The sequence below is a fragment of the Rhea pennata genome, chromosome 6 (genome assembly GCF_028389875.1).
Source record: "Rhea pennata isolate bPtePen1 chromosome 6, bPtePen1.pri, whole genome shotgun sequence".
Taxonomy (NCBI): Eukaryota; Metazoa; Chordata; class Aves; order Rheiformes; family Rheidae; genus Rhea; species Rhea pennata.
In genome coordinates, this window is record NC_084668.1 from 721,269 (window position 1) to 747,498 (window position 26,230).

The window sequence follows — 26,230 nt, forward strand, 5'->3', positions numbered from 1 at the left end:
AGATACGGTATGTCAAAAACACTTTCTAGTCTAGAAAGACTGTGTGTGGACAGTGTTTTGGAGCTCTGTGGAGAGGGAGTAATTCTACTAGCTAGGAAACTCTGGACATTTCACGGAGGGTACTTGGAAGTACAGCTTTCTATTTTATACTTTAAAAAAATTCTACCATTTACTAGTTAAAGCTTTTGGAGTTAGAAGGAATGTATTGTGCCTAATAATAGTTGTGCTATTTCTTTTTTTTTCTCCTTGGTTACTCACACTTGCAAGGTACTGCTCAAATGCTTATCTTCCAAACTTCCTTTTAAAATAAACTGCTAAAAGCCACTTAATCCTGTGCAGCCATGTCTACTTGGAATTTAAGAGACTTTGGTTTAGTTAAGATAACTTCCAGAATACTTGAATAACCACTTCCATACAGAAATGTGATTTAGTAAATCTACATTTACACTGTTGCTTAGTCTCTGTGTAGATGACCCTGCTGTGTTGTATGCACGCAGCAGCGTACGTGCATGAGGCAATGTGAAATGTCACAGAGGCTGGAAGTAAGGGTACCTGTAGTGAGACAGCTATGACTGGTATTTCTTTGATGCAAGCTCTTATCTTTGTTTTGCTGAATCAGATAAATTAGTATCGTGATCTCCTACTTCATAGCTCTTCAGCACTACCTACAAGTAATGCTTTTTTCCTTTAAACAGCAGATTTTGTCTAATGAGTAACTCATGTGAATATGACTGAAGCTATTGAGAGGGAAGAAAAAAGGAATCATATTAACTTTTTCTTTTTACAGATGATGAACTGAAGCTAAATATGGTCCACTACGAATGTGTGTGCGAAGGCATGTCCTGTGGGAATGGAGATCGTTGCCAGGGCCAGCAGTGCTTCGCTTCCCTGAGCATTAATGATGGTGCTAAGGTCTACCAGAAGGGCTGCTTCCAAGTCTATGAACAAGGGAAAATGACGTGCAAAACGCCTCCATCTCCTGACCAAGCTGTTGAGTGCTGCCAAGGATACCTGTGCAACATGAATATTACTGCACAGCTGCCTTCCTCCAAAGGTAAAAGGCTAATCTATAAATGGTGAATTCTGAGAAAGGAAAATAGTTCAGCTTTGATCTGGTGTGATGAGAGTGAGATGGCTGCTGCGCTGGTGAGAAGCGGGTTTTAAACAGTGAGATCCTTTCTGCTTTGTTCCCCACCCTAGGGCTTGCTCACATACATCCGACATCCACCAGTTGTGTGATTCCTGGCACTGAGTGAGTCTTAGGGGTTACAGTGCACAAATGGATTCAGAGTTCAGTTAATATCTCCAAGCAGGCTGCAATCCTGAATCTCACAATGAAACGCAGGATTTATTTTGAAGTTTGCTCTGATGGCTCGGCAGGGAGTCTCTTTAGTAGCACACATGTTAAAGAGCTCTGGTGGAGTTATGACCTCTCTTTCAGAGTAGGTGGCTACCGAGTAAAATGTTGCTGTCAGTATTACTGTGTCTGACTTTCAACTTTTTTTTCCTGTGCATTCACAAACTTTTTTCTTTTCTTTTTTCTAAGGACAAACCCTTCAGGGAGAAGCTGTAGGTTACAGCATGGAAACACTGATCATTGTTATACTTGCTCCTGTGATAGTGCTGATAGTTTTTTCTGCGGTAGCTGTGCTGATCATCCGGAGGATACAGAAAAACCATATGGAGAGGCTCAATTCTAGAGATGCAGAATATGGCACAATTGAGGGACTTATTGCATCGAATGTTGGAGATAGTACATTGGCAGTAAGTAATCTTTATGCTTGGGAAAAGATTGGGTAACCTTTCTTTACTTCCAGCACCATTACTGCTACTTCTCTAGCCCCTCAGCTCCCCCTCCCCCCCCCCTCCCCCCCAAAAAAAAAAGGAAAAGAAGCTGGCAAAGTCAACGATGTGGAGTCACCTATCAGATTTGTTTATATTTAGGATTAGTCTCCATAGTACAGGAAATACTTACAGCCCTAAGCTTCCTAATGGCAAGTGGAAAGAGCTGTGGCCTCTTCAAATCTTGTTTTTACAGTCATTATTACAATCAAGTTTTTGCTCCTTTCTGATACAAACAGGAAGGAAAATGAGTTCACAATTTAGATAAAACAGCAAAATGGCAATCTCTTATCACATGTAAATTATCTTTCTTGAGCACTTAAAAAAAGTCAGAAATGGGATTTCATTGGATCTGGCTGAAACCCAGAAGTACAATTTGCTGGAGGTATTAGGAAGTTGATTAGTGAACTTTTGCAGAGGAAAACAGGATAGAAAAGCATAACCATAATTCAGTGCATATAGAATTTTTAACTATAAAATTAGCTGAATATAGCATTTTAAAAGGGTAATAGTTCTAACATTTGATTGTACTCCTAAGCTCATAGAAAGCATGAGCACCTATAGTACATTTTTGTATACTGAAAATACTAGTGAATGATAAAGCTTTTAAAAAGATTTGCCTTGGAGAAACTTCTGGAGTATCAGTAACCTGTCTGATGTAGCTGACAGAGGTAATATTCCTATCACCTCACTCATTTTAAAACTACTTGCAATTGTTTATAATTCCAAGGCCACCCTGGCCTGGCATAAACCATCCACACCTGTTACCTTTTGTAGACTTAATTTTTTTGAGGAAATATTCATCTAGTATTCAGCCACTTTGAGTGGGATTGGCAATAATTTACTTAAGTTATATATTTTTTTAAAGAAGTTCTGGTTTGGGACCAGGACTTAATGCATCATGGAAACCCCTGTAGTACCACAGATGTGCCTGCTGCTATTCGTCTCAAAATTCTACATTTTGGGACAGTTTAAAAGCTTATAATTTTAAAAAATGTGTTAATATGCTAAGAGGAGTTTTGGTTTGGCAGCTAAGTTTGTTGAAGATCTCAAGTACGTATCTGCCAATTTTACTGAGTTTTGCAGTAGGCTATCACTTTTGCTCATCACCAGCTGTATTCTTTCTTTTACCTGATTTTGGCTGTTTGTTTGGATACCAGGCAGTCCCAGGCAAAGGCCACTGCTGTTTGTGTGGAAAGACTGTGTTATGCCATCAGTGACTTCTTGTGCGTGTGCAGATTGTTTTAGCAGTGCATGTGCAGAAAGTCTTGATGCATCTCAGGCATATTGGACTTCTATTGCTCCTTTTTTTTTTCCTCAAATGTTAGCACATCTACATGTGCCTCATTCCCTCACGGATGCAGTGTGCTATTTGGGCTGTGTTGTGCTCTGCTTGGAGACTGGGCATGCTTCTTCCCAGAGCCAAGGTTCCTGTGCCATGGTCCTGGCTGCAGCATCAAGGATGGAGAAGGAGGGTGCAGTGCTTCTCCTGCTAGCATGGCAGAGGAGGAGAGTGTGCAACTGACTGTATAGGGCTGAAGGCAAGATCAGAAACAGCACCTGGGGTGGGAAACAGGCAAGATGTGAGCAGTACGGAGAGAGAAACAAGTTAGGAATCAGTGTGGAGAGAAGAGCTGGAAGCCTAATGGAGGAAAAGGAGTCTAGTGGACAGAAAACTGGATATTGGGCAGAATAAGGGTAGAGTGAAGAAGAGCACAAAAGACTGCAGAGCAGTCCCTTCTGAGCCTGTAATTGAGAACTGTTGTTCCAAATTATCTCAGTTTTTCTGTTGAATGAAGGTGAAGTTTGGCCCTACCCAAACCATGTATCTTCCTCCCTTTCACTTACCTGTTGAAGGTAATGTGCTTCTAGAGCTAGTGGGTGTTGCTGTACTGCAGATAGATCATGGAAAAATCTGCTCAGCTTTCCAGATAACCTATATAACAGTGGACAATTGCTTGATTGAGTTTGTCTTCACTGCTCCTTACTAGGTTAATTTTTAAGTATTATTTTTGGATTTTATTGCTTAAATGGAGGTGACTTGTGCCAGTAAGGTGCCTTTTGGTACTTAAGGCATCTGTATGGGGCTGACAGATATGAGACAACCTGCAGGACACCTGTGCTTCTCTGGAGTGGTATCTGGAGGTCAGCAAGGTACACCAGGACATCTCAAATAGCACTACATGTTGCGTTTTACTAGCAGAGTGGTACTTACTATGTCAGAGCAAAGTTGGGCATTCAGGAATAAGGAAAAGAAGATTACTAGAACAGCCTTAATTCTGCACTGTCATATTTGAAGCTTAGCTTTACATGGATGCATAATTTTCATTAATCGATGCTCAGACTTTCAAAAGTGAAGGAGGATTGTATGTGCATGACAAAGCCTGGACGGCTGTGCAAACCCACTCCCTCCATTCAGTTCTTAGTTTTCTGTTTCTCAAAACTTTTCTGAAAGAGGTTTAATTTTGGAGTGTTCAGGTGCTGCCCTCTGCTGGAATGTGTTTCAGCAGAGAAAAAATTTTATGTTGTACTAGAGAAGACTTCCAGGGTTTCTTTGGTAATCGATGAGTCAAGCAGGTAAGCAAATCTTCAATCCTGTTGCAATCAGTGGCTTTAAATGTGTACTTAAAAATAAAGTGTGTTTGACAAGCCTGTGTGGCTTTTCCCTTGCATACATGTCTCACTCTTCACCATCCCAGACGGTGAAATTTGTCAGTACAAACTGTGCAGGTGGCAAAGGCGTTCTGAACTGCAGCACCTCCATCCCGTAGGAGGGAGCTTCAGGGCTGGCGCTGTACGAGCTGTGTCGTTCCAGGGGTTATTGCCCCTCGCACGCTCTGAGCAAAGGCGCCTGCCTGGTCTTTCCTGTTCCCTCTGGTCAAGAGCTGCTATTTCAGTAGTTTTTCCTGCTCGGTTTCATTGAGTCTGGCAGGGAATGCTCATGTGGGTCACTGGCTGCCCAGGTGGGTATTTAACCTCTTCCCTGGAGGCATCTGTGAGCTCAGTGATGTTAGGTGTGGGCTGTAACCCTTCCACTTGGCTCAGCTAGATCCAGGAGAAGAACTTGTCTAACTACTTTACGGCAAACCTGATGCCCCAATCATCAACACTAAATGGTCAGGCCGGTACCAATGTGCATGTAGCCTGCATCTTAAAAAGGTGCTGAAAAAACTGACTTTTTCAGCAGGAATTGTTTGTTTTACCTTTTACATTTAAAACTTTTCAGCCGTGAGTATCTCAAGAGTCTGTCTATATAAAACAGTTCAAAGTTCTCAGTGTCTCTGTTGGGTGCACGTTGTTCGCAGGGATTCCTGAAGCAGACTCTGTGTCTGATAGCACAGATCAGCAGTGCTGGGACATGGCCTTAGCTCTGATTAGCAAAACCACATCTGTATTCTTCTGCTCTTCTAGTCTTTAATGAGAAGAAACCACAGATAACTGGAAGAATAGGAAAAGTTTATATAAAAATATTCAAAAATGCTGGATTTTTTTCTGCAAATCATATAGGGATGAAAGGCTTTGAGGAGACTCAAAGATATTAAGTTTATTTCTTGTTGAGGTGCCTCAAACTAGTGCATAGAAAGTTTTGAAGAAAAAGTTGGTATTGAGCTATTTCAAATAAGTCACAGATAGAGTTGCAAGGGCATAAGCTATGTGAGGGAACGACAGAGCTCTGGAAAATAGGTGTGCCTGGAATCGCATAATGTACACTGCGAGTGAGCTCCCATGTCCACAGGCAGTAAATGATGTTTACTTCCTTTTAATACAAAATACTTATTTCACCAAATAAAAGATAGAAACAGAATTAAAAGAGTAAAATGACACTTAATTTGTTTAGTTTTTCTTCTAATGTTTTTTAAATTTCCAATAGAAAGTGGTACAAGACTTGTGAACTTCCACATCCCTTATGTACAGCGTGTTCTTTGACTGGGTAAAATCTTGTGAAGATGGTGACAGTAGGATCTTGATCCCACAGGAAGGTTCCGCCTGAACGTGAGGGGGAATTTCTTCCCTGAGAGAGTGACGGAGCCCTGGCACAGGTTGCCCAGAGAGGTTGTGGAGTCTCCTTCTCTGGAGATATTCAAGGCCCGCCTGGATGCAACGCTGTCTACCATGCTCTGGGTGACCCTGCTGAGCAGGGGGGTTGGACTAGATGATCTCCAGAGGTCCCTTCCAGCCTTACTGATTCTATGATTCTAAGTGGCCTGTTGATATTGCTGGTGCCACTGTGACGCCAATAGTATTAAGCTTTAAGTTCACCTGTGCTGTAAAGAAGTGGAAGCATGTACCTCTTTGTATTTAAATGGGGGAAAAAAATGCAATTTCTGTCATGCTGTAAACTTTTGACTTTCCTTTTGAACAGGATTTATTGGACCATTCCTGCACATCTGGCAGTGGCTCTGGACTTCCTTTCTTGGTGCAAAGAACAGTGGCTCGCCAGATCACACTGGTAGAGTGTGTAGGTTAGTAGAAGTCTTGTTTACATGTCAAATGACAGGTTTTAGAGCAAATGCACAGAGAAAGTTTTGTTTGTCATCCTAATTAAAATTGAGTTTTGTTCAGTAAGGTGATGTTAGAAAATACAGGCTAGGCTTGTTTGAATTGGCTCTCTTTAGGCTGAGGCTTTTTCTTAAGAAAAGCAAGCTCAATTTGATGTTTGAAAACATCAAACTATGAAACAAGTGTGTGTTGATTTAATGGTATCGAATTGGAAAGTTTTAGAAAGAAATCATTTGGATTTAAGATATCTGCAGCTGAAGCATCAAGCTAAGTAGCTAAGTTAGTATTTAAAAAAAAAAAAAAACATGATTCTGTGCTATTAGGAAAAATGGATAATGTAGGTTTAAATTCTCTCAGGCTGAACAAGGAATTAACATGGGAGATTTATATTCCTGGGTGGATGTCCTGACAACAGGAGGACAGGTTTCATGAGCCTGAGTTTTGCCAGGAAAGCTCTAGCTCTAAAGTTGTGCTGGGCTCTGGGTGCTGTAGGACTGTTTTTTTTTTTTTTTTTTTCTTTTTAATACAAAGTACCGGCTAAACCTCATTGGTGCTCACTTCTGCCCCCTTTTGGTATCTTTTGTAGCTTGCTTGCTCTGCATTGTTGCTCTGGCACTGTGCAGGCTGTGATGTACTATTGCCACTCTTCTCTCCCCCAAGAGCGGAAAAGCCCTCTGGTAATCCTACCCTAAAGCTGTTTTGAGTTTTTGGGTTTTTTGCAGCACTTAGCCTGAATTTAAGGGTCTGTTATATTCTCTTCAGCGTATGTCTACATCTGTAACTGTTTTGCTTTTTATCACATCATGCTAATACTTATATAGATGAACTTGTAATTAATATTCCTTGCTGACAGGGGTTTTAGATACAGGCAATAGATGTGAAAACAAAGAAAGTTACACTAGCATACAGTTAATGGTAGCATACATCTTGTGTTAAAGATACTATATATAATTTCCATTTTTATTTTTCCTTCAATGAAATGGGTTTTAAGTGCTGATGGATTTCTCATTGCTGAAAATGCTAACTGCTAACGGTTTGGCTTTTGAACTTAAAACATGTGAACTGGAAAAAGTAAATTAGTAAAAAGTAATTGTAATGTTTCTAGAGTCTCTAAGTTTCAAATGATTTAAGTTTTTAAAATATTTTATTTTCCCTTCTGTTATAAAAGAGGAAAATGGAGAATTCTTTGCCAAGTGCTTATCTTTAAGGGACAAGCAAAGTTCAAAATCATAGGAAAAAGGGTGAATACCCCACCTTTTTGTTTACCGTCCTTTATTATTGCAGTTCTCAGAAAAGAAATTTCAATACCTACTTAATGAATAAGGAAAACAATTTTGTTCATCATAATAACAATCAATTTTGGTAGTTGCTTTATTTTGTTCAATAAGAATCCCCCTGTTTTGAGGGTTGGCTCAGATGTGGGGTGAAGAAATTTAGTTTCCTAAAGCCAAACTTTGCCGTGTTTGCTAAATCTTCCATCTGTCCCAGGCTTATGAGTCCTTTCTGTAGGGCTTGAGAGTGAGTTTGAAAGCTGCAGTTACCTGTATTAAGAATAGAGTTCAACTCCTTTGAAAAATGGGCATCTGAATTTTCAAATGATCAAAATATGAAATTGAGGATTGCTAACTGAATAGTGTTAAATTTGAATTTAATGATTGTAGGAAGTACTTGAGTCAAAGCTATCCTGAGGCAGAGGCATTGAACTATTGTGCTATACTGACATTAAGGATGTAGCTGGAGGTATAATGATTGATTCCACAGGGGAAAAACTGTTTTAAATATATTTTTATGCTGCTACTTCAGTGATTTGAACCTAGTACAGTTAACATGTTCCTGTAAGTTGCTAGAAGTTTTAAATCTTCAAGGTGCTAAATTGAGTTCCAGCTAAAATGGGTGAATTGCTGTGAGTTTGTAGGGACCAAACCTGCATTTTACTGGTGTTCCTTTGCTTCTGGCAACAGTGCATATTGAGTAGGCACAAATGTTCACACATGTTAAATCCAAGTGCATTTCTTATGTTCTGCAATTTCCCTTCATCAGGAACTGTTGGATATGATATGTATGATGATTTCAAGAGGTTTCTAGTCTGCAATGTAGAGACATCTCTGTGTATGCATGTGAATGTGTGGGTCTCCCTGGAATTACGCCTGCTCCTGAGTTAGCTCTGGCTGGCACTATTTCCAAGAGACTGTATTCTAGCCTGTATAGCTGAACTAGATGAAAGCTCTTGTGCAGGAAGTTTCTTGTATGTGACGGCATTGACGCATCAGTGCTGGGTATCTCTTCGTTTAATTACACTTGCTGCTGATTCATACGTGCTTCCTGAACAGCAGAGCAATGAAAGGCAGAATTCAGATATTTATAGTAGCCACAAAGGAATGCATTGCATGAAAACAGGCTATCATATTTAGACTGTGATGAAAATGGTAATCAGAAATATTTCCGGTGTGCCTTGTCCAGCATATTGCTTTGATATTGATCACTTAATAATTTTATATGTTGTTCTAAGCTATTTGAGTAAAAGCTTGGCATGCAAAGAATATGTCCTAGTCCTCATCTAAGGGTGTTCTTTGTTTGTTTTTTGTTTTTATAATCAGCATTCTGTATTTTACATGTCTGGCCATGCTGATTGTTTTTGTGAGGGCTGATGGAACAGGAAAAATGTAAAGGCTGTTTCCCTAGCATTTATATAATTTCTCTCCTAACTTAAGAATTCGTAGATAAATCTGTATTATGTACACTAACCTGAAGTATGTTGTCCAAGGTGAGAGCTGCAGCTGCGCTTGCTTTGCTAGTGGGAGGGTAATTACACCTGCTGGGGATAAACGCTCTGTGTGCTGTGCCAGCATGGAGGAGGAGTGATCTGTGTTCTCAGCATGCGGGCAGGGGAAACTAAGAGATGGTGAAGCAAAGTATGAAAGTCAAGTGGTCAGAAGTGTCTGCAGTGGTGGTGAAAGTACATCAATATGGTGTTTGGGCCACAACTGTTTTGAGCTTTGGGGTGAGGGGATGAGGAAGAGAAGGGCACATATTAGAGGAACTGTGACTCTCCAGTTACTCTTCATCTCTGGGTTTTGTTCATTAGTTGGTTTTTGCAGGCATCGTGGGTTTGAGGTAACCCTGCTCAAGGAATTGTGCATGAAGTGGTTCTGTTCTTTCTAATCAAGGTGAAAACGGAATTATTATTGCAAAGAATGAATTTTGGAAAATGTTAGACAAATATGTGGGACTGTAGAAATCAAATTTTACACGTGTCCCATAGCCTTGTTCAGCTGTACAATAAATGCACCTATGGTATTTCATGCATGTGTGCATGTGTACACGTGTCTATGAATATGTGCGAGGAGCAAGCTTATGCTGTTACTAGAAACTAGCTTGGGTTTAATGTCTACGTGTGTCTGCATATTGCCATGTTAGTTTTTGCTAAGTTAAATACAGGACGCTACCATGCACTGATTGTAGTGCCTTCATTTAGGCTGTATCAATCCATCCTGTTAGCTAATTCAGTCCTGTGAAGATTGTTTGTTGAAAAGTTTTACTGTCTTTCTGCTTCTCTCCAGGAAAGGGCCGTTACGGAGAGGTTTGGAGGGGTCAGTGGCAAGGAGAAAATGTTGCTGTGAAGATCTTCTCTTCTCGGGATGAAAAATCCTGGTTCAGGGAAACTGAATTGTACAACACTGTATTACTGCGGCATGAAAATATTTTAGGTAAGTAGAACAAAAATTTTCGTTTTTTCAACTGTAAATCACATAAAAGTGAGTTAACTAAGCAGTTTACTTCCAAAGTGCCGCAGAGTTGCGAGATACCTTGTATTCTTCAAAGTTTGGTTCTTGTGTCTGATAAATGGTTGAAGGAAATTCAAAGTGGGGAGAGATTTGCAGGAGGGTGCTAAAATCTGAGCCCTATAGTTGGAGGAAGACACAGCAGCAATGATTCATTGCCCTCATGCAGAAATAATCTATCAAGAAGGAATCGATCTGATTAATCGTCGGCAGCACAGTGCATGAAGAAAGAAGGTGCCGCAAATCCCTGTCCAAAGAATTCAACCTTGCAACATCTGTCATAGGATAGTTTAGGGGCTAAGCAGAGGATTGGGCAGTGGATCTAGTTTTGAAATAACTTTAATTTACCTGGAAGAAATGAGGAGAAGAGTAGGGAAGTTCATAATGAGTTTTCAATATTTGAATTCTTTCTATGTGCTTGAGTAGACTGTGGTATGAGACCATTAGTGTCTTCTGTTCAAATCAACTCTTTGCTCAAATCTTGGGTCCAACTAGTAAGTCTCGTTTGGTGTATAAACTTCAATTATAGTTGTCTGTTATGATGTAACTCATCCCCAAATATGCGAGTACTTAATTTTGAATCTTCTGTGTCCCTTGCACTGCTGTGGTCAGTTTTGAGAGCTTGAAAAGGGCTCTTTTTATGTTGGGAGTCATGGTTGAGGTCTTAAGTAGCTCTTTTCCTGGTAGACATGACATTTTTTTTCACTGATGTGTCACCCTTACCAATAACAGCAATGGGATGTTTGCTGACATTACTTTGCCCATTATCTGTCTTATTTCAGTCAGTTTTACTTAGACTCCTCCTTGTTTTTCTCTCTGAGACTATTCCTTGGCTCTATAGCACACCGTCCTAGATGTTTACCTGATGAATACTTCCTGAAACCTTTACTTTGTTATTACAAAAATAATTTGATGGTCTCCTGAAATGTGAATTATTGAACTTTCCTTCCCAAGATAGCAAGTAACTTTGCAGAAATTCTATTGCATGTTTCCCATGTCTGTGTGTTTGTGTATAGTCTGTCTTGATAACTGCCAGATTTGTTGGCTGTTTTATAGGGTTTGTTTAGATACAATATTAAACAATATCACATATTACGAGAGTCATATTGCAAAGAAATCTCACTACTAGGAGAGAAAGTAGTCTGTCTTTTTTGACAAATGTCATATGTGGGCTTTTAATAAACATGATTTTTTCCTCTAAGTTAGAAATAAAACTTTTGCTTCCCAGCTGAAGTCATTGAGATCAACAATATGCTTATACGTATGAGAGCAGCTCCCTTCCTTTTAGGTTCTTGGGCTCAGTTTTAAGATGCCACTTTTTTGAAAGCAGTTCTTGAGATTCATCAGCAAAGAAAAGATTCTTCTCTTCCCTTCTGGAAAATGATGGTGAAATCTAGCTATAATGCACTAGAGATGCTCTGCTTTGCTTTACCAGAGAAGTAATTTGCATATAAATTAAATTGCCCAGTATTTGTAATAGAAGAATTATCTTTTTGGTGAAGAAGCTATGCTAATCTGGTACTGCCAAGTCCTCCTTGACCATCTGCCAGTTTTTATATCCTATGGATCCATTTCTAGCAGGTTAAGATGATGAGGTATTTGGTGCCTAGAGCAGTCTCAGAGGTCTTCTAACTTACCAGGTTGCAGCAATCCTCATGTGGCCTTCTAGGCAATCAGAGGTCACTGGAGAACAAGTTGTTATTGTGGTCAGATGCACTGTCTATATTTGATATATTTGAAAGGTACAGCAAGCTTTTGACGTGTGAGAATGGTTGCTGAAGTACTCCAGCCAGACTTACCTGGAAAGTAGAAATGAGGCTGGCACAATGTACAGGGCATATTGAGATGTGAACTTATCTGAAACATTTGACCCTTTCCTCAGTAACAAGCACTGGCTGCTCATTGTGCTTAAATATAGTAGTGATTCCTTACGACTTGCTTATTGCCTGTTTGAGGTATTGTTCCTCTCCAGTGTAATGCTGTTGAGCAGACAGCAGCAGATGTGCTACAAGAGGCACTCTTTAACGGGAAGCAGAAACGCCCCTGCCCCTTCCCCACTCCAAGCCCTTCATTGGGATTTGGCCATACTTTGTGTCAAAAAGAAAGAAAGAAAAAAGTGTGGTCCTAACAAATAGTTGTTTGATGTGACTGACCAAATATGTCAATGCATTTTGTGAATAAACCTGAATTTGAATTCTAAAATATATCTCCTCTGTCTTCACTGTGTAACAGAGGAAAAGTTTCAACTAAATTAAGTTTTAAATTACAAGAGAGGCCTAATGGTATTGATTCGTGTCTTTGGGGAGTCTTGGATGAGCTCTGTCATTTTATTTTGTGTTTTTTCCTTTTTTCTTTCCTACCTTTTTTAGGTTTTATTGCATCTGATATGACTTCCAGAAATTCTAGCACCCAGCTGTGGTTAATTACTCACTATCATGAAATGGGGTCTCTGTATGACTATCTACAGCTCACTACCCTGGACACTGTCAGTTGCCTACGGATAGTACTGTCCATAGCTAGTGGTCTTGCGCATTTGCACATAGAGATATTTGGAACCCAGGGAAAGCCTGCCATTTCTCATCGGGACTTGAAGAGCAAAAATATCCTCGTTAAGAAAAATGGACAGTGCTGCATAGCAGATTTAGGTGAGTTCAGATGGCTACTAAAACTATTCTGTGCATTCCTCCAGTAATCAAATATACTAGATAACTTCAACATTTAAAAATCTTAAAGTAACTTAAAAATTATCCGCAATTACCCTGACTGTTTATGACAGCCACTAGAGGGCACTTACAACTTACAAATGCTCCTGAAAAGCTGTCATGCAACATTAGAGTTCAAAACAGATCTGATATTTTGGACATGTTTGTGGGTTCTGGTGGTTGTGTTTCATTGTTTGTGGGTTCTGGTGGTTGTGTTTCATTGTTTGTGGGTTCTGGTGGTTGTGTTTCATTCTTAGATTTCAGAAGGCAGCAGTCTTTAGGGTTCAGTTCACTTCTGAAATAATACATATCCTTCAGTTTCTAGCCTAAGAACTGAGCTCCCTGTTCCAAGCCATGTAGGTCTTGGCATTTTCTATCCAGCTAGAATTTTTGACTCCTGAAGTTTCTATACCACACTACTGAAATAAGTGGGAATTTTCAGTTAATTCAGTGAGCCTGAAACTGAGGAGTTCTTAGACTTTAAGCTGATAATTTGCTGCAACTGTATTTCAGCATCCTGACCTGCTGAAATGTAGGGTAGGGTGCCTCGCTCTTCCCTCAGCCCCAAGAAGGGTGAGAATGGTAGTAGAATAGTAGTAGAACAATAGTAAGGAATCATTGACTGGACTAAAAATTTATTAGGACATGGAGTGGATTTTTTTTCCCCTTCCTCTAGAATAATTTCATTACATAGTTCCCATCACTTTTGCCTGGGGGCTGTGAGATATGCACATGGAATAAACAAAAGCACATCTGGTGCACTGAAGCATGGCACATCTAAATATGCGGAGGGAATAGTAAGTAGAAAATGGAGGCTGTAAGTTGGAAATACAAAATTTTAGAGAATGACTTTTAAATAAATTCCTAATCCTCACTGAGAAGGAGGCTGAATATACTGTCATTGATTGACACCACACTAATAAAATGAAATATACTGCATTTTTCTAGAGGTTTCAGAAATATAAGGAGAGATAAAAGCTGAGATAACATAGCAACAAATGTTTTCCACTTAATTTTTAAGATGGTAGGAATAGCTGTTTTTTGTGTGTGAGAACCTCTGGCATCTTTTTGCAACATGTTCTTCATTCATTCCATTTCTATAAAGAAATATCATCAGAGGTGGTGTTTGGGATATATTCATGCACTTTGGCCTGTATAACTTTGTCATTCAGTGTTTTCCTGGTCTCCTCTCTTTCAACAGAAGAGCACCATTTGAGAGAAACTGCTGTGTATGGCCAGATAGACTCAGTACAGCAATCCTAAGCTAGGTTGCACTTCAATTCTGTAGGCCACGCCAGTATTCTGGACTTGCAGGGCACCCTTTAAGAACAGGAGTTTTAATTTGGAAAACTAAAAGGATTAAGTTGCTTTGGTGTATATCTTGTCGTTGTCTGTTTGGGGTATGGATTTTTAAAATGCTGGAAAGCTGGGATGTTCTTGAGGTCCATGTCCTTGGTTAAATTGTGAGACTGAACACAAGGGAGTTGCATGGTTTTTGTTGTGCTAGTTTGTCTCTGGTCTGGACATCTCTCTGCTAGAATACCAGTGTAGCTTGATATTTATTGCAGTTCAGTCCCAGTCCTCCTGAGTGACAGCAAAACCAAGAACTTTGGGAATTGGCTGCTTGTCCATTAGCAGGTATACTGAAAGCTCGTGTCTTGAACGACAACCCCAGTCTTCAGAGCTGCAGTTTCAGTATCTGCTGTTTCAAATATGTTCTAGCTAAGCAGAAAGGAAAGAGTTATCTCTAGTTGCTCAGAACTCAGGCAGAAACTCTGTGGTGAAGTCCAAGGATAGGTGTCCATCTGACTTCAAGTGATCAGTGCTGTTAGACAGAAAAGTTTGCTTTATAGTTAACTGACTCTAAAGCAATTCACATGCCTACTAAATAGGTCTTGGTGGAGCAGCCATATAGAATAGCAGAATAAAGCTTATGCATAATTAAATGCAAGTCCAAACCTCCTCTTCCCTCCTTCCCTTTCCCCTTCGCCCCAAGTGGTGAGCATCATTTTGAAGCGTACGCTGGTATTTTTAAGGAAGGTGCAAAGAATGCTAAAGGGTTAGTATCTTACAGTAACAGCTTCTCTGACAAGCACTTGTGCTCCCTCAATTTAAATGTGCATTGAGATTCCCTAAGTGTCTGCTTCGTAACTCATAAACAGTGCAGATGCCACCACGTTGGGAACCTGATTGCAACATTGTTGTCCTCTGACCTTATTGCAACACTTTCTTAGTTTGTAGTGTAGAGGATGCTGACTTGCATCCCTCAGCCTTAAACCTTTGACCTGTCAATTCATTGAATCTGTTTTGCCCGATTTGGATCAAGTATGATTTTTATCAAAAGGTTTTCCAAACTCTTTGTGTTTAGAGTTTGCCAGGAAACTTGTTTTCTAACCTCTGTTCCTAGGGTGCAAGGCGTAATATATGCTGAGGACAAATTTTAGCCGTAGAAAAGGCTTTCCAGATTATCTTCTCAGCAGTGATGGGGTTGGTCAGATGGTGTCTTTCTAGAGTTGCCATGGTCATTGTCTTAGCAGCTTGAATTTACTTGAGGTGCACTTAAATTACAGGAAAGCTTTTTCCAAATTCTTGTTACTGTGAGGTATGGACTATTTTTTTGGAAGGAAAAAACATTAATAATTTAGAGATAAGTTAATGTTTTGAACTGAAGTAAAAGCTTTTTAAAAGTTTCATCTAAAATAAACTCATGTTAAATCTAAGTAGTATATCTTATTCTTACAAGAGTTAGTGAGGAAATTGGGGAGAGCCTGTGTCTTCTCTATTGCTTAGTTATGTCATGCACCTGTTGCTGTTCAATTTGCAGTGCTGACTGTTTACCATGGTAAAATTAGTACTTTGTGTGTTTCCAAATTTACAGTAATTTAGTCCCTCACATAATGTTCTTTGCTTAAATGTTTGGTAATTAGTAGAAACCAGGTAGAGTGGTTTTGACTGACTCATTTCAGATTGCTTTGAGGATGTTTATTTTTCAAGCAACTACAAATATGGTGTTTTTTATTTTCCAGCTTTATTTTTTTTTCAACTTGTACATATCCATTATGCAGTGTTTTTCTTTTTCTACGGTTCTGATATATCCGCCTACCCAAAAGTTCTATAAATAAATTTGAATGCTGGGTAAAATTGTTTTCTTCTAAGTAACAGATGCTTGGCCTTCTGTGTATACGTGCCTAGAGCGCTGGTGACATCCAGTGGCTGCAAAACACTTAGTTCCTATAATGACAACACTTTACAACAGTGCAATAACATGCTTAATGGTAATCCCTTTGGATATAATTGGTCCAAGTCTATGGACACAGTGGCTGTTTTTGATAGCTAGTTTGAAGCTGACCTAGTTGGACTTTGGACAGTTGGATTCTAGTTACTTCTTTTTAAGAAACTGGTAGGTGTCACTGCTCACATGTAACTTTTTAAAATACGCATGCTGCTATAGTATGAGAGGGGATTTAACTGTGATTTTTTTTTCGTCGTTTAGGCCTTGCCGTTATGCACTCCCAAAGCACGAATCAGTTGGATGTGGGGAACAATCCCCGAGTGGGTACCAAGCGCTACATGGCTCCGGAAGTCTTGGACGAAACTATCCAGGCAGACTGCTTCGACTCTTATAAAAGGGTCGATATCTGGGCTTTCGGGCTGGTCCTTTGGGAAGTAGCTAGGCGCATGGTTAGCAATGGTAAGTATTTGGGAGGTAAACAAATGATAGTTCATGGCGAAGCATCTGTCACTGAAATGCGTAAGATGCACAATAAAATAGTGGACTTCCAAACTGTTTCCATTCCTGACACCTTACTGCACATTTTCAAATAGTTGGTATGTTGGATACAGGAATCAAGTATTGTTATCACTTAAGTTACAATAGAGGAGAGTCCCTTGCTAAATTCTAAATCATCATAAGAAATAATTAAATCATAGTAAATCATCAGTTAAAAGTTTAGCCCATAAAGTCTCCAAAGTTTACAATGTGCCATTAAACCATAGTGAGTACGGTTTTTAAGTATGTTTCACATGACAAAACCTAAGGAAACAAGAAAGAATATGTAGAAAGTAAGGACTGAATTGATCAGAATTCAGAGACGTTCTTCTTACAAAGTTAAATGTACTCACAAAGTAGGACTTCATCAAACAGTTCCAATTCTACTGGAAAAAGTGCAGGTGATTTCTTTTTTTTTTTTTTTTTTCTTTTTCAGTGAGCAATGTTGCATTGTGTTTCATCAGCTAGAGGGTCTGGATTTAGGAATCCTTAAGCTGGTTGTCTGTTTGCTGTGCTTTCTTGTTCTTGCCAATCCAGGAATCCTCACTGATTTTTTTGAAACCCCAAGTTTTGTTCTCTGGGCCCAAAAGGATAGACAGGACTCTGAAGATATCTTTCAGGCACGTCTGCAGACACTAGTAGTAACAATGGGAAAGATCCCTGAGAAATAATTTATTGAAGTACTGTGGAATATGTATGTGATTTAAGAGTCAAACTTGAGGATTTTGAATACTTAATGTCATGGGGAAAATGACATGAATTTTATAGAATTAAGGTTGTTAATTGTGACATGTTTAAATCTGAGGAAATTCTAAATCTTCATACATGTTTGTTTGCTTTGTGTCTGATTGTGTTCCAACTAATGCCAAAACTATCTATTGCTGACAGCAGACAATTTTCTTCATCTTCAGAAAAAGACAACTTGTGTTGTGATAGTACCTCTGAGATGTCATTGTGGATCAGAACCCCACAGTGCAGATGGGGCCTGTGCTAATGTGTGGTGTCTGCCAGCTTAGGATCTCTGTATGAAATACAGAGGAAACGCCATCAGAATGAAAGGCAGTCGACAAAGCAGTTTCCTTCAGAAACTCAATGATTAACAGTTTTCTGTAGACATTATTGCAAGTGAGAATTTGAAAGAAGGATGGAGGAAAGGGTAGAAATATCTATCTTTGTCAGCATTTGTTAGAAAGAGATGGGTATGTATATTGTGATACAGATGTACAGTGAGTGGAAAGAGGTAGGTTGTAATAAGGTGTGAGGGTAGGGGCAGAGGGGCCTTCCATAGACTTTCTGTGGGGTGGTTGGGGCTGAGCTCATGGTGGAAGTTGTTACATAAGCCCTTTACTTGAAGAGGTATGCAGTATTATATGGATTCCAGAATATATGGCAGTGAAGACTCATGGTAGCTAACGCAGAGTAGCAAAGTCTGGCTCATAGTCCAGGGGAAGTTAAGGTATTTGTCTTGGGATGTGCTGGCTTTTTTTGTTTGTTTTTCTTCCATGCTTTGTCTCCCCTCTGCCCCCATCCCCGTTGGAAGTTACAGCCACACAGTGTGACACTAGACTCCAGGGGAAGAGAGGAAAGGCAGCAGCTGCAGCAGCTCTAGAAACAAACAAGTAAATATCATTATTTCCATTAAAATACAGGACTTTTTCTAAGAATGAAGCTTTTGCTGCATCTGTTATCTATCAGTGGCTGAAATAATTAAATTGAGTGACAGTGTCACTCCCTTGTCAAGGGTAATTCTCAATGCAGCAGCCTACAGGCAGCTAGTGTCTCCACAGATGCTGTTGTGAGACTTGCTATGACAAGGCCCCTGGAGGGTGGCTATTCTGAGATTTGCAGAGATTCCAATCTCTGCAAATTTTGGGAGATTCTGCTGGGACTGAAGCACTGACCCAAACACCCATCTTCTCTAGGATATGTATGATGTGCTTAAACACAAAAAACTTGAGAGACAACAAAATGCAGCAGGTAGAATCAGCTGGCTAACCTAAGCCATCTTGAAAGTGTGAGAGGTTTCTTTGGTAGCTCTGAAGAGATCCAGGATGGATTGTCCTCTGAGATCAAGGGCAGGGTAACTGTGCTGCTGGGAGTGCAGTTTAATGTATAGTGCTGCAGTGAACAGATCCTGCCTCTCTGGAGACTGGCTGAGACACAGGACTGACTGCAGCAGAAGGGACCTTATGTAGACTTTGTGTGGGGTGGTCAGGGCTGAGCTCCTGATCTTGCCTTGTTTCTCTTCTGTCTCTGGAAGAAGTTACTTGAAGAGATAGGCGATAAAGGGAGCAGGTATTATTTTGATTCCAGAATACACGGCAGCTGAATCATGAGGGGTGATAATGACCTCATGTGAAGGTGTGTGTGTGGTTAATTAGAAAAAGGAAGAAAAACTAGTGAATGTGTGCTGTTGTTTTTTTTATGATGCACTCTTTATTGGCAAATGTATGATGTAGGCAGTTTTGAAGCCTTGGTAATTGTATTTTGCAATATTTGGAGACCTCTGGGTTGCAGTTCATGTCAGTGCCTTGAGAATTTGAGCTGTAACAAAGAAGTTATGTTTGGTTTTATGTTCTGCACTTTGCCTGTCTCAGCAGTCTGAGCCCTGTAGGTTAGCAGCAGACTTGCTGGATGGGAGGTGATGATTTTACTGGGCAATAGGTAATACTCCTTGCGACAGAATGGAAACCAAGGTGGGAGATGAGACCACCTCTCTTCCTCCGTGTTGCCTTCCAAGGGATGCTTTTCTTAGCTATGGGTAGTAGGACCAGCAATGAAGGGGGGTGTACTTTTACGTAGGCACTGTATAGAGTATTTTCTACTTAAAGACAGTAGTCAGTCTGCATTATGATGAAACTTGTATACAACTTTTGATATGTTTTTATTGCTAGTCTTGGATTTTGAGTAGTGTATCTGAAATCTGCTTTGCCACAATGATGATCTGGAGGTAATCCGTCATGGGATATTTGATGTCCTTTCTCTTTTTTTTTTCCTCCCTCTCCCGTTTTTAAAATGTCATATACATTTACCTCTCAACATGAGAATTCTATGGAAAGAGGCATTTTTAAATCTTCCCATCCTGAAATTCTGATATATATCTATTGCTGCAGTAACTGCAGTTCACAGAAGACTTATCTGAGCTAATTTTAACCTAGTAAGCTTAGACTCTGCCGACAGCATGACCAAGTAGTATGAAACTTGGCATGGCCTGCAAACCTACCAAGAAAGGTAAGCAAGTAAAAGCTTCAGTAATTTAACTTGGTGAGCTCAGTGCCACCATGGCAACACTTTAACAGTAATACAACTATCTCATTTTAAATTTAGGCTTAACATTTTATTGACACAACCAAGCTAAGAAGACTGATACTAACTTAACAGTACCTATTTCCAGTTGTTTGCTGTTTTTCTGGCTGTTATTACAAGTCAGTCCTCTTTCTTACACTGGTTTGAAATCATAAACACTTAGAAGTAAGCATTTTCTTTCAGCAAGCTGAGTAGCTAGCTGTGGAAATCTTTACTTTGTCAGGCAGTCAGTTGGATAACCCTATCTGATTTGTAATGAGACTTTGGCACTTAGAGTGAATACGCTGAGGTCAAGGTAGCATTCCCATGTGAACTCGGTGATAACGTATGTCAGATGGGCAAGAGGCAATTTTCATTTGCATATGCTATGAATTTTTTCTTTTACCATTCTGATGGATACCTATCTACCATTTATAGAACAAAGTCAGTGAGTCAGCTTGTTTTTAGTATTTCAGTTCATGGAAATTAAGTTGTTCTGATCTGACTGGTAAGTCTCCCCTCACACTTCTTTCTTTCCTCCTCTAATGATCCTCTAGGTGACACAGTGATTTTTAGTGCTCTTCTGTCCTTCTGGATAAGGAGGAAGATTATTCGGAAACTTCTCCATGGCCAGGAGTACTTGTGTTATCTTGCTGAGGAGCTACAGCTGCAGCATAATTTCTCCCAGTGCTTGAAAATGTGACTTAGGTGACTTAGGCCCCTAGACTCAGTATTTTACTCTATGTGAACAGAACACTGCTTGTTCCCTGCAGAATACTTGTTTGCTGCTTTTTGAACATATTCCCTTCCTAGCTGCAGCACCTCAGCATCTTTGTTCATCTTGTATCTGACACTTGAAATCTCAATTATTAATTTTTAATACTGTGATCTTCTTGATTATCAAGAGTAACACAACAAGATGAAAGGTGTTGCTCAAATCCATAACTACCATGTGATGAACACTATCTGCAAAGCTGTGTCTGCTGCCAAGATAGTTGTGTAGATGCTTCTTTGCTCCAGCAGTATATTCATGTGTGCCTAGGGCAAATTGGTACTGAAGTAGCAAGGAATAAAGGTGGGGAAAAATGCTGTTGTGTGGGTGGGTGCTAGTTCATTTGATTAGTAGAGAGTTGGCTACCGGTGCGGGGTGGGGGGAAATCTATTCTAAATGACAGTCACCTTAAAACAGTCTGGGAAGTGGGAAACTATAGGTTGTGATGTGTGAACTTAGGGTCTCTGTTCTAGCAGGAGGCTTGTTCTCTTTCCTCTGGAAGTGGGAAAGGGAAGCGTGTAATAGTTCAGACTGACAATTTTGTTAGGAGTAGTGTGGGCTAGAGGTTACAGTGCCTTGCTGGCATAACTGAAAAGCTGTTGCAGAGCCAACAGTGATCCCATAGGGTCTATGATGTTTGACTGTGGTAGCTCAGAGTATGCTGGAATTATTCTGTTAAAGACTAGACAAAGTTCATTTCATACTTAGTATTATAATGATACATCTTGTGTGAAATAGCCATCTGTATAACCTCTATGTTGGAAAGATCACATGAAAATAGTAAATTAAAATATAGCCAGCCTTTGTCTTTAGTGATAAAGTTCACCTGTTATTGTTTCTCAGCATCATTATGATATTTTCAGAGCTCTGATATCTGAAATTTTGCATTTGAATGGTGTAAAATTACTGGTTTGTCCATACTTCAGTTTGAGAGAATATGGATGCTCAAGAGCTTCTTTGTATTCTTGAGTTCTTGCAAATTTGTTGTTTGTATTCTGGAAGGAGGAAGGAAGAATGTAAAAACTTTAGGTGGTGTTCAGTATAGGCAATTATGAATTATGAATTGCTTTGAAACTTAGGGGAGTGCTTTATGCAGTGTTTTAGTAGTCTGTCCTTCTGCATCCACATCTGAGTACTACAAGGCAAACCTTGTGTGCCTGACTACAGAAAAGCCACTATTCTGCTAAAAAGCAGTTTTAAGATTAGTATGTTTTTTTCCTGTGTTTCTACTGTGCAAAGTGCTGCATTCACTCAGTATTTCTCTAAGCTGTCTGAAAAGTAATTTTTAAATGTGCTCCCTGAGGAAGTAGGGCTTCCTATATTGTTTGGGAGCTTAATTCACTGCTAAAACAGCAATGCTGCACATACATGCCTTAGTGAGTAGGCAAAAGGCTTTTTAGCCTGCCAGTTTTTTGTAAGCTGGGTGACGAGTTTTGAGAGCACATACATTAACTGGATTTCCTCATTTTTTTCAAAGCTAAGTCTTAGAAAGCACACTCAGATTTTGGGTGCCACAGACTTTCAGAGGTTTGGCTCTGTGATGTTATGTGATGCCAATTACCTTGGTAATGGGGTAAATCTTGGGTATTTTACGCTCTTAATAACAAGAAATAATTTCGTTTGAAGGACGAGTGTGAGAGTCTGTAGATGCTGACATCCATACTGGATTCTCTCGTGAATCATAGAACCGAGCAAAGTGTGTGATCAGACTGTTAAAGACAACGTTCCAGACATCAGCTTTTGTATTTTGTTAGCAGAAGTCTCAGTTTTTCTTGGAGTCAGTAAACCTCAATGCATTCTAAAAGATACAGGAGGAGTCAGTAAGAGCAAGTTGGCGCTGAAAACTGAAATCTGAGTCTTAACTGTTAAAAGCAGAAAGTGTGGACAAATCATGCTATACAATACTCCTTTACAAAATACACCTAATGTTTTGAGTTATTGGGTGGCATGAACTGTTCTTTTCGTGAAACTGTTAACAACCTCTCCTTGTAAGTTCTATTAATTTGCGTCACTGGTCTCTGACTACATTAATGTATGGCATGTGATTTAGTATGAGTATTTCTGTTGGCAAAAAAGTTTTAATCCTGCACTACTGCCATTGTACTCCTTGGCCTTTTGAGAAATGAATTTTTCTTGATGCTTCAGTTCAAACATTTGTAAGATGGATATAGTTCTTGCTTTGCAGAATTGTAAAAGGTATCAATTAACTAACATTTTGGGTAGGAAAAGCTACACACCTAAGTAGTACTGTTCACTGTTTTTAATGGCTGCTTGACACTGTTCACTTCTGAAAGATTTGTGCTTCTCAGATGGTGTAGATGTGTCCCCTCTCTCTGGGCAGAAATGCTGTTTCACTTGGACAGTCATTAAATAATGTCTCCTGTTTGCATCTTGCTAGGTATTGTAGAAGACTATAAACCACCATTTTATGATCTGGTTCCAAATGATCCCAGTTTTGAAGACATGAGAAAAGTGGTCTGTGTAGATCAGCAAAGACCGAACATTCCCAACAGGTGGTTCTCAGACCCAGTAAGTGGATGTGCATATGTATGGTTTGCAAAAGATGCAAAGCTGACTTTTCTTTTGAAATAAACTTAAGTGAGCTGTTCTCAGCTATCACTTGCAGTAGAAAAGGTCTCCACGGTACTTTCCAGGACCATTACCCGTACAGATTTCAGAACCGTGCTGATGTGGAGCTTTATGTTGGAGAAGGAAGGAGAAAAACACAGTGGGCAACCTTTTGCTTATTAAACCTTGAGCAATTCATAGATTGACCTTTTAGTAGTATGGATTAATAGTAATTATTTTCAAGCTGATCTCTCAAAGTTGTTATTCTTTCTCCAAGGGGAGATTTCTTTAAGGGGAAGGCATAGTAGATCTTTCTGTGGATCATAAGTATGCAGGTGTACAACAAAATTTTGATTTCTTTCCAGCCTGCAATATAAAGGATTGTTGTTGTTGTTTTTTTTAAAGGCTGGTTCTCAAGTAAAATTTTTTGTTCATCAGAATCGAGACATACTCTCCAATTTGGCTGTTCTGTTCCTTGTTGCTGAAACTGTAGAGGTCTATTTGAACCTGCATGACTGGCAAGGGTTTGGTTTTAGAGCCATGCCTTCTGCTGCCATGCTAGCCAGCTGTAAATCCCAGCCCTATGAAGCTCCACTGGATGTGTTGAAATCACAGAAAATGCCTATACCTTCTTTAGATTTCTACATTAATCTTACAGGAATGAGTTTCATTGAAAAGAGATTCAGTAGAGTGTTGTCTTAAGTTTTGAATGTTTTAATTATGCTAGTTTAACATTGCAGTCAGCCCATTGTCTAGTTACTTATGCTCTTTAATCGTACTCATTTTTTTCAACACTTCAAGCTTATGTATTTGAAAACGTATAAGGACCCAAATAGACAGCAGTAAATCATCTTGTAGATGCTGAAAATATGGGTATTAATAAGGCAACAAAAACTTACTGTGTAGTGTTCAACAGTCTGCTTCTTTTTGACTTGTGATTTGTGTGCTTATGTGTTTCATGTTTTTATTCTTTTCCCAGACACTAACATCTCTTGCCAAGTTGATGAAAGAATGCTGGTATCAGAATCCGTCAGCAAGACTAACAGCCCTGCGAATCAAAAAGACTTTGACCAAAATTGATAATTCCTTAGATAAACTGAAAGCAGACTGTTGACCTTCTTCTCATGGTGCTCTCCTGATAGGAAGGCATTTGTTTGGTTCAGAAGTAGTCTGGCCAGACAAGTTATATAATTGGTCCCCATGTGGCTTCTTATAGAGGCGGAAGTTCTTACCTAGCCATCTGTTTGGGAGACATTGGAACCATATGAACTTTGCTCAGTGACTACAATGGGCATTTCACAAATGGTCAAGCTATAAAGACTCACGCTGGATGTACTGTTGCAAAGATAGTGGCCTGAAGGAAGACAGAGAAATCCTAAGACAAGATCAGGGCATTAAACAATGGCTTTGAATAGCTCTTTTTTTTTTTGCCTTTCTTTTTTTTTTTTTTTTTTTTCTTTTTTTCTTTTCTTTTTAATCTCTTAATCACTCCCAGGATGAACACATGGAAGTGGTAAATTTTAATCAGCAATATTGCCTGTGCTTCTCTTCTTTATTGCACTAGGAATTCTTTGCATTCCTTACTTGCACTGTCACTGTTAATTTTAAAGACATGACTTGCCAAAAATATGGTTGGCTGTATACTACATTGATCTATGCCTGAATAATAGGAAATGAATTTGGTAAACTGAAAATGTAACTGTCAGATTTTAGCTGCATTTTACATGTGTACTGATGTTTACAATAATGCTGAACACTAGGAATTTCTCGTTTATACAAAACTTGCAAATTATTTATTACTAGTGCACTTGCCAGTTTTTTTAAACTGTAAAATAAGTGCATAAAGTTAAAACTTATTTTTATGTGGCCTCTTTCATGATTTCTTACACAGATGTTTTTGTAACACAATATAACCTGAAACAAATTGTTTTCTGTATTATCATATTACAACTTGATAGTCACATTTTTAAGTGCTTCACATTTGTAGGTGTGTGGTCTGTAACATATTTTCAGTTCAAATACGGAACATATATATAGCCATTACCCACATGATGTTGTGTCTAGTATCTTACTGATCTAGAAAAGGAAAGCAATGGAGGACTTAAGTAGAATTTCAGGTCATGAATGCTGTGGGGAAAATGCATTTTATTTCTTCTAAGCTATATAATATGCATTTAAACTCTGCCAGAAAAATAACTATTTTGTTTTAATCTACTTTTTCTATTTAGTAGTTATTTGTATAAATTAAATAGAATGTTTTCAAGTCAAACAAAAGAGTGTTTTAGTTCTCTTCCTGCCTTTTAGTAGCAAAAGTATACTAATGCAGCAATTGATGGTATTCCTGGTCATGCACTCCCAGGTAAATAGAACAGGTCCAGGTTGGTGCTGGTGGAACACCAAGGTACTGAGGCTTGTTAGCGGTTGTTTGTCTGGGCTTTTTTTTCCTCTCTTGTATTGAACTGGATCCCAAAATAGTACGTCTGGGGGCTGGTGTACTACACAGACCTCTTACAGCACTTCCTGCAAAAGGAGGTATGTTACCCTTAATCTCATGGGGAATAATTCAGCTTTGTTCCCAGAGAAATGTTTTCTCTTACACCTCTCAATATTCTTATCTTACTCCTCCATTTGGAGTAGCGATTAATGAGGAAGTAAGTGTCCTTTCAGCCGTTGAAATTAACTCCTTTACTCATGAACTTAAAATCCTTTAGGTAATGTAGGAAACTGCATATCAATTAGCATGCCATGTTTTATCTGCAGATTCAAAGCTTTTTCAGAGGTTCTTTCTTGGCTTTGTTTTCCCAGTGTGCCAGAGGCGACTGTCCGTTTCCCTATCATTTTTCTCCCTCAGCCCCATCTTACTTGTCCTGCTCTGGCCAAGTGGCATGGCTTTCATTTTCTACATCGTTAGTGTAGAAATAAGAGCCAAGCTTGCAGACAGGTACTGTGTGGGGCTGAGAGACAGCATGGTACAGTAGCTCTGCAGAGGAGACTGAACAGAGAGCAGTTG

The 26,230-nt window shown here is 39.4% G+C and overlaps 1 protein-coding gene across 7 annotated transcripts in view; it reads left to right on the forward strand.

Moving 5' to 3' along the window:
- Nucleotides 1-25,659, forward strand: part of ACVR1 (activin A receptor type 1) — a 63,814-nt gene extending 38,155 nt beyond the window's left edge. For all 7 annotated transcript variants that reach the window (XM_062578321.1, XM_062578325.1, XM_062578319.1 and 4 more), the window contains 8 exons: nt 788-1,054; nt 1,547-1,764; nt 6,206-6,305; nt 9,903-10,049; nt 12,494-12,769; nt 16,320-16,517; nt 23,051-23,181; nt 24,200-25,659. In XM_062578321.1, the coding sequence (XP_062434305.1) occupies nt 788-1,054; nt 1,547-1,764; nt 6,206-6,305; nt 9,903-10,049; nt 12,494-12,769; nt 16,320-16,517; nt 23,051-23,181; nt 24,200-24,334 (1,472 nt within the window). In that variant the 3' untranslated portion in view covers nt 24,335-25,659. The remainder of the gene's footprint in view (nt 1-787; nt 1,055-1,546; nt 1,765-6,205; nt 6,306-9,902; nt 10,050-12,493; nt 12,770-16,319; nt 16,518-23,050; nt 23,182-24,199) is intronic.
- The last annotated feature ends 571 nt before the right edge of the window (nt 25,660-26,230 follow it).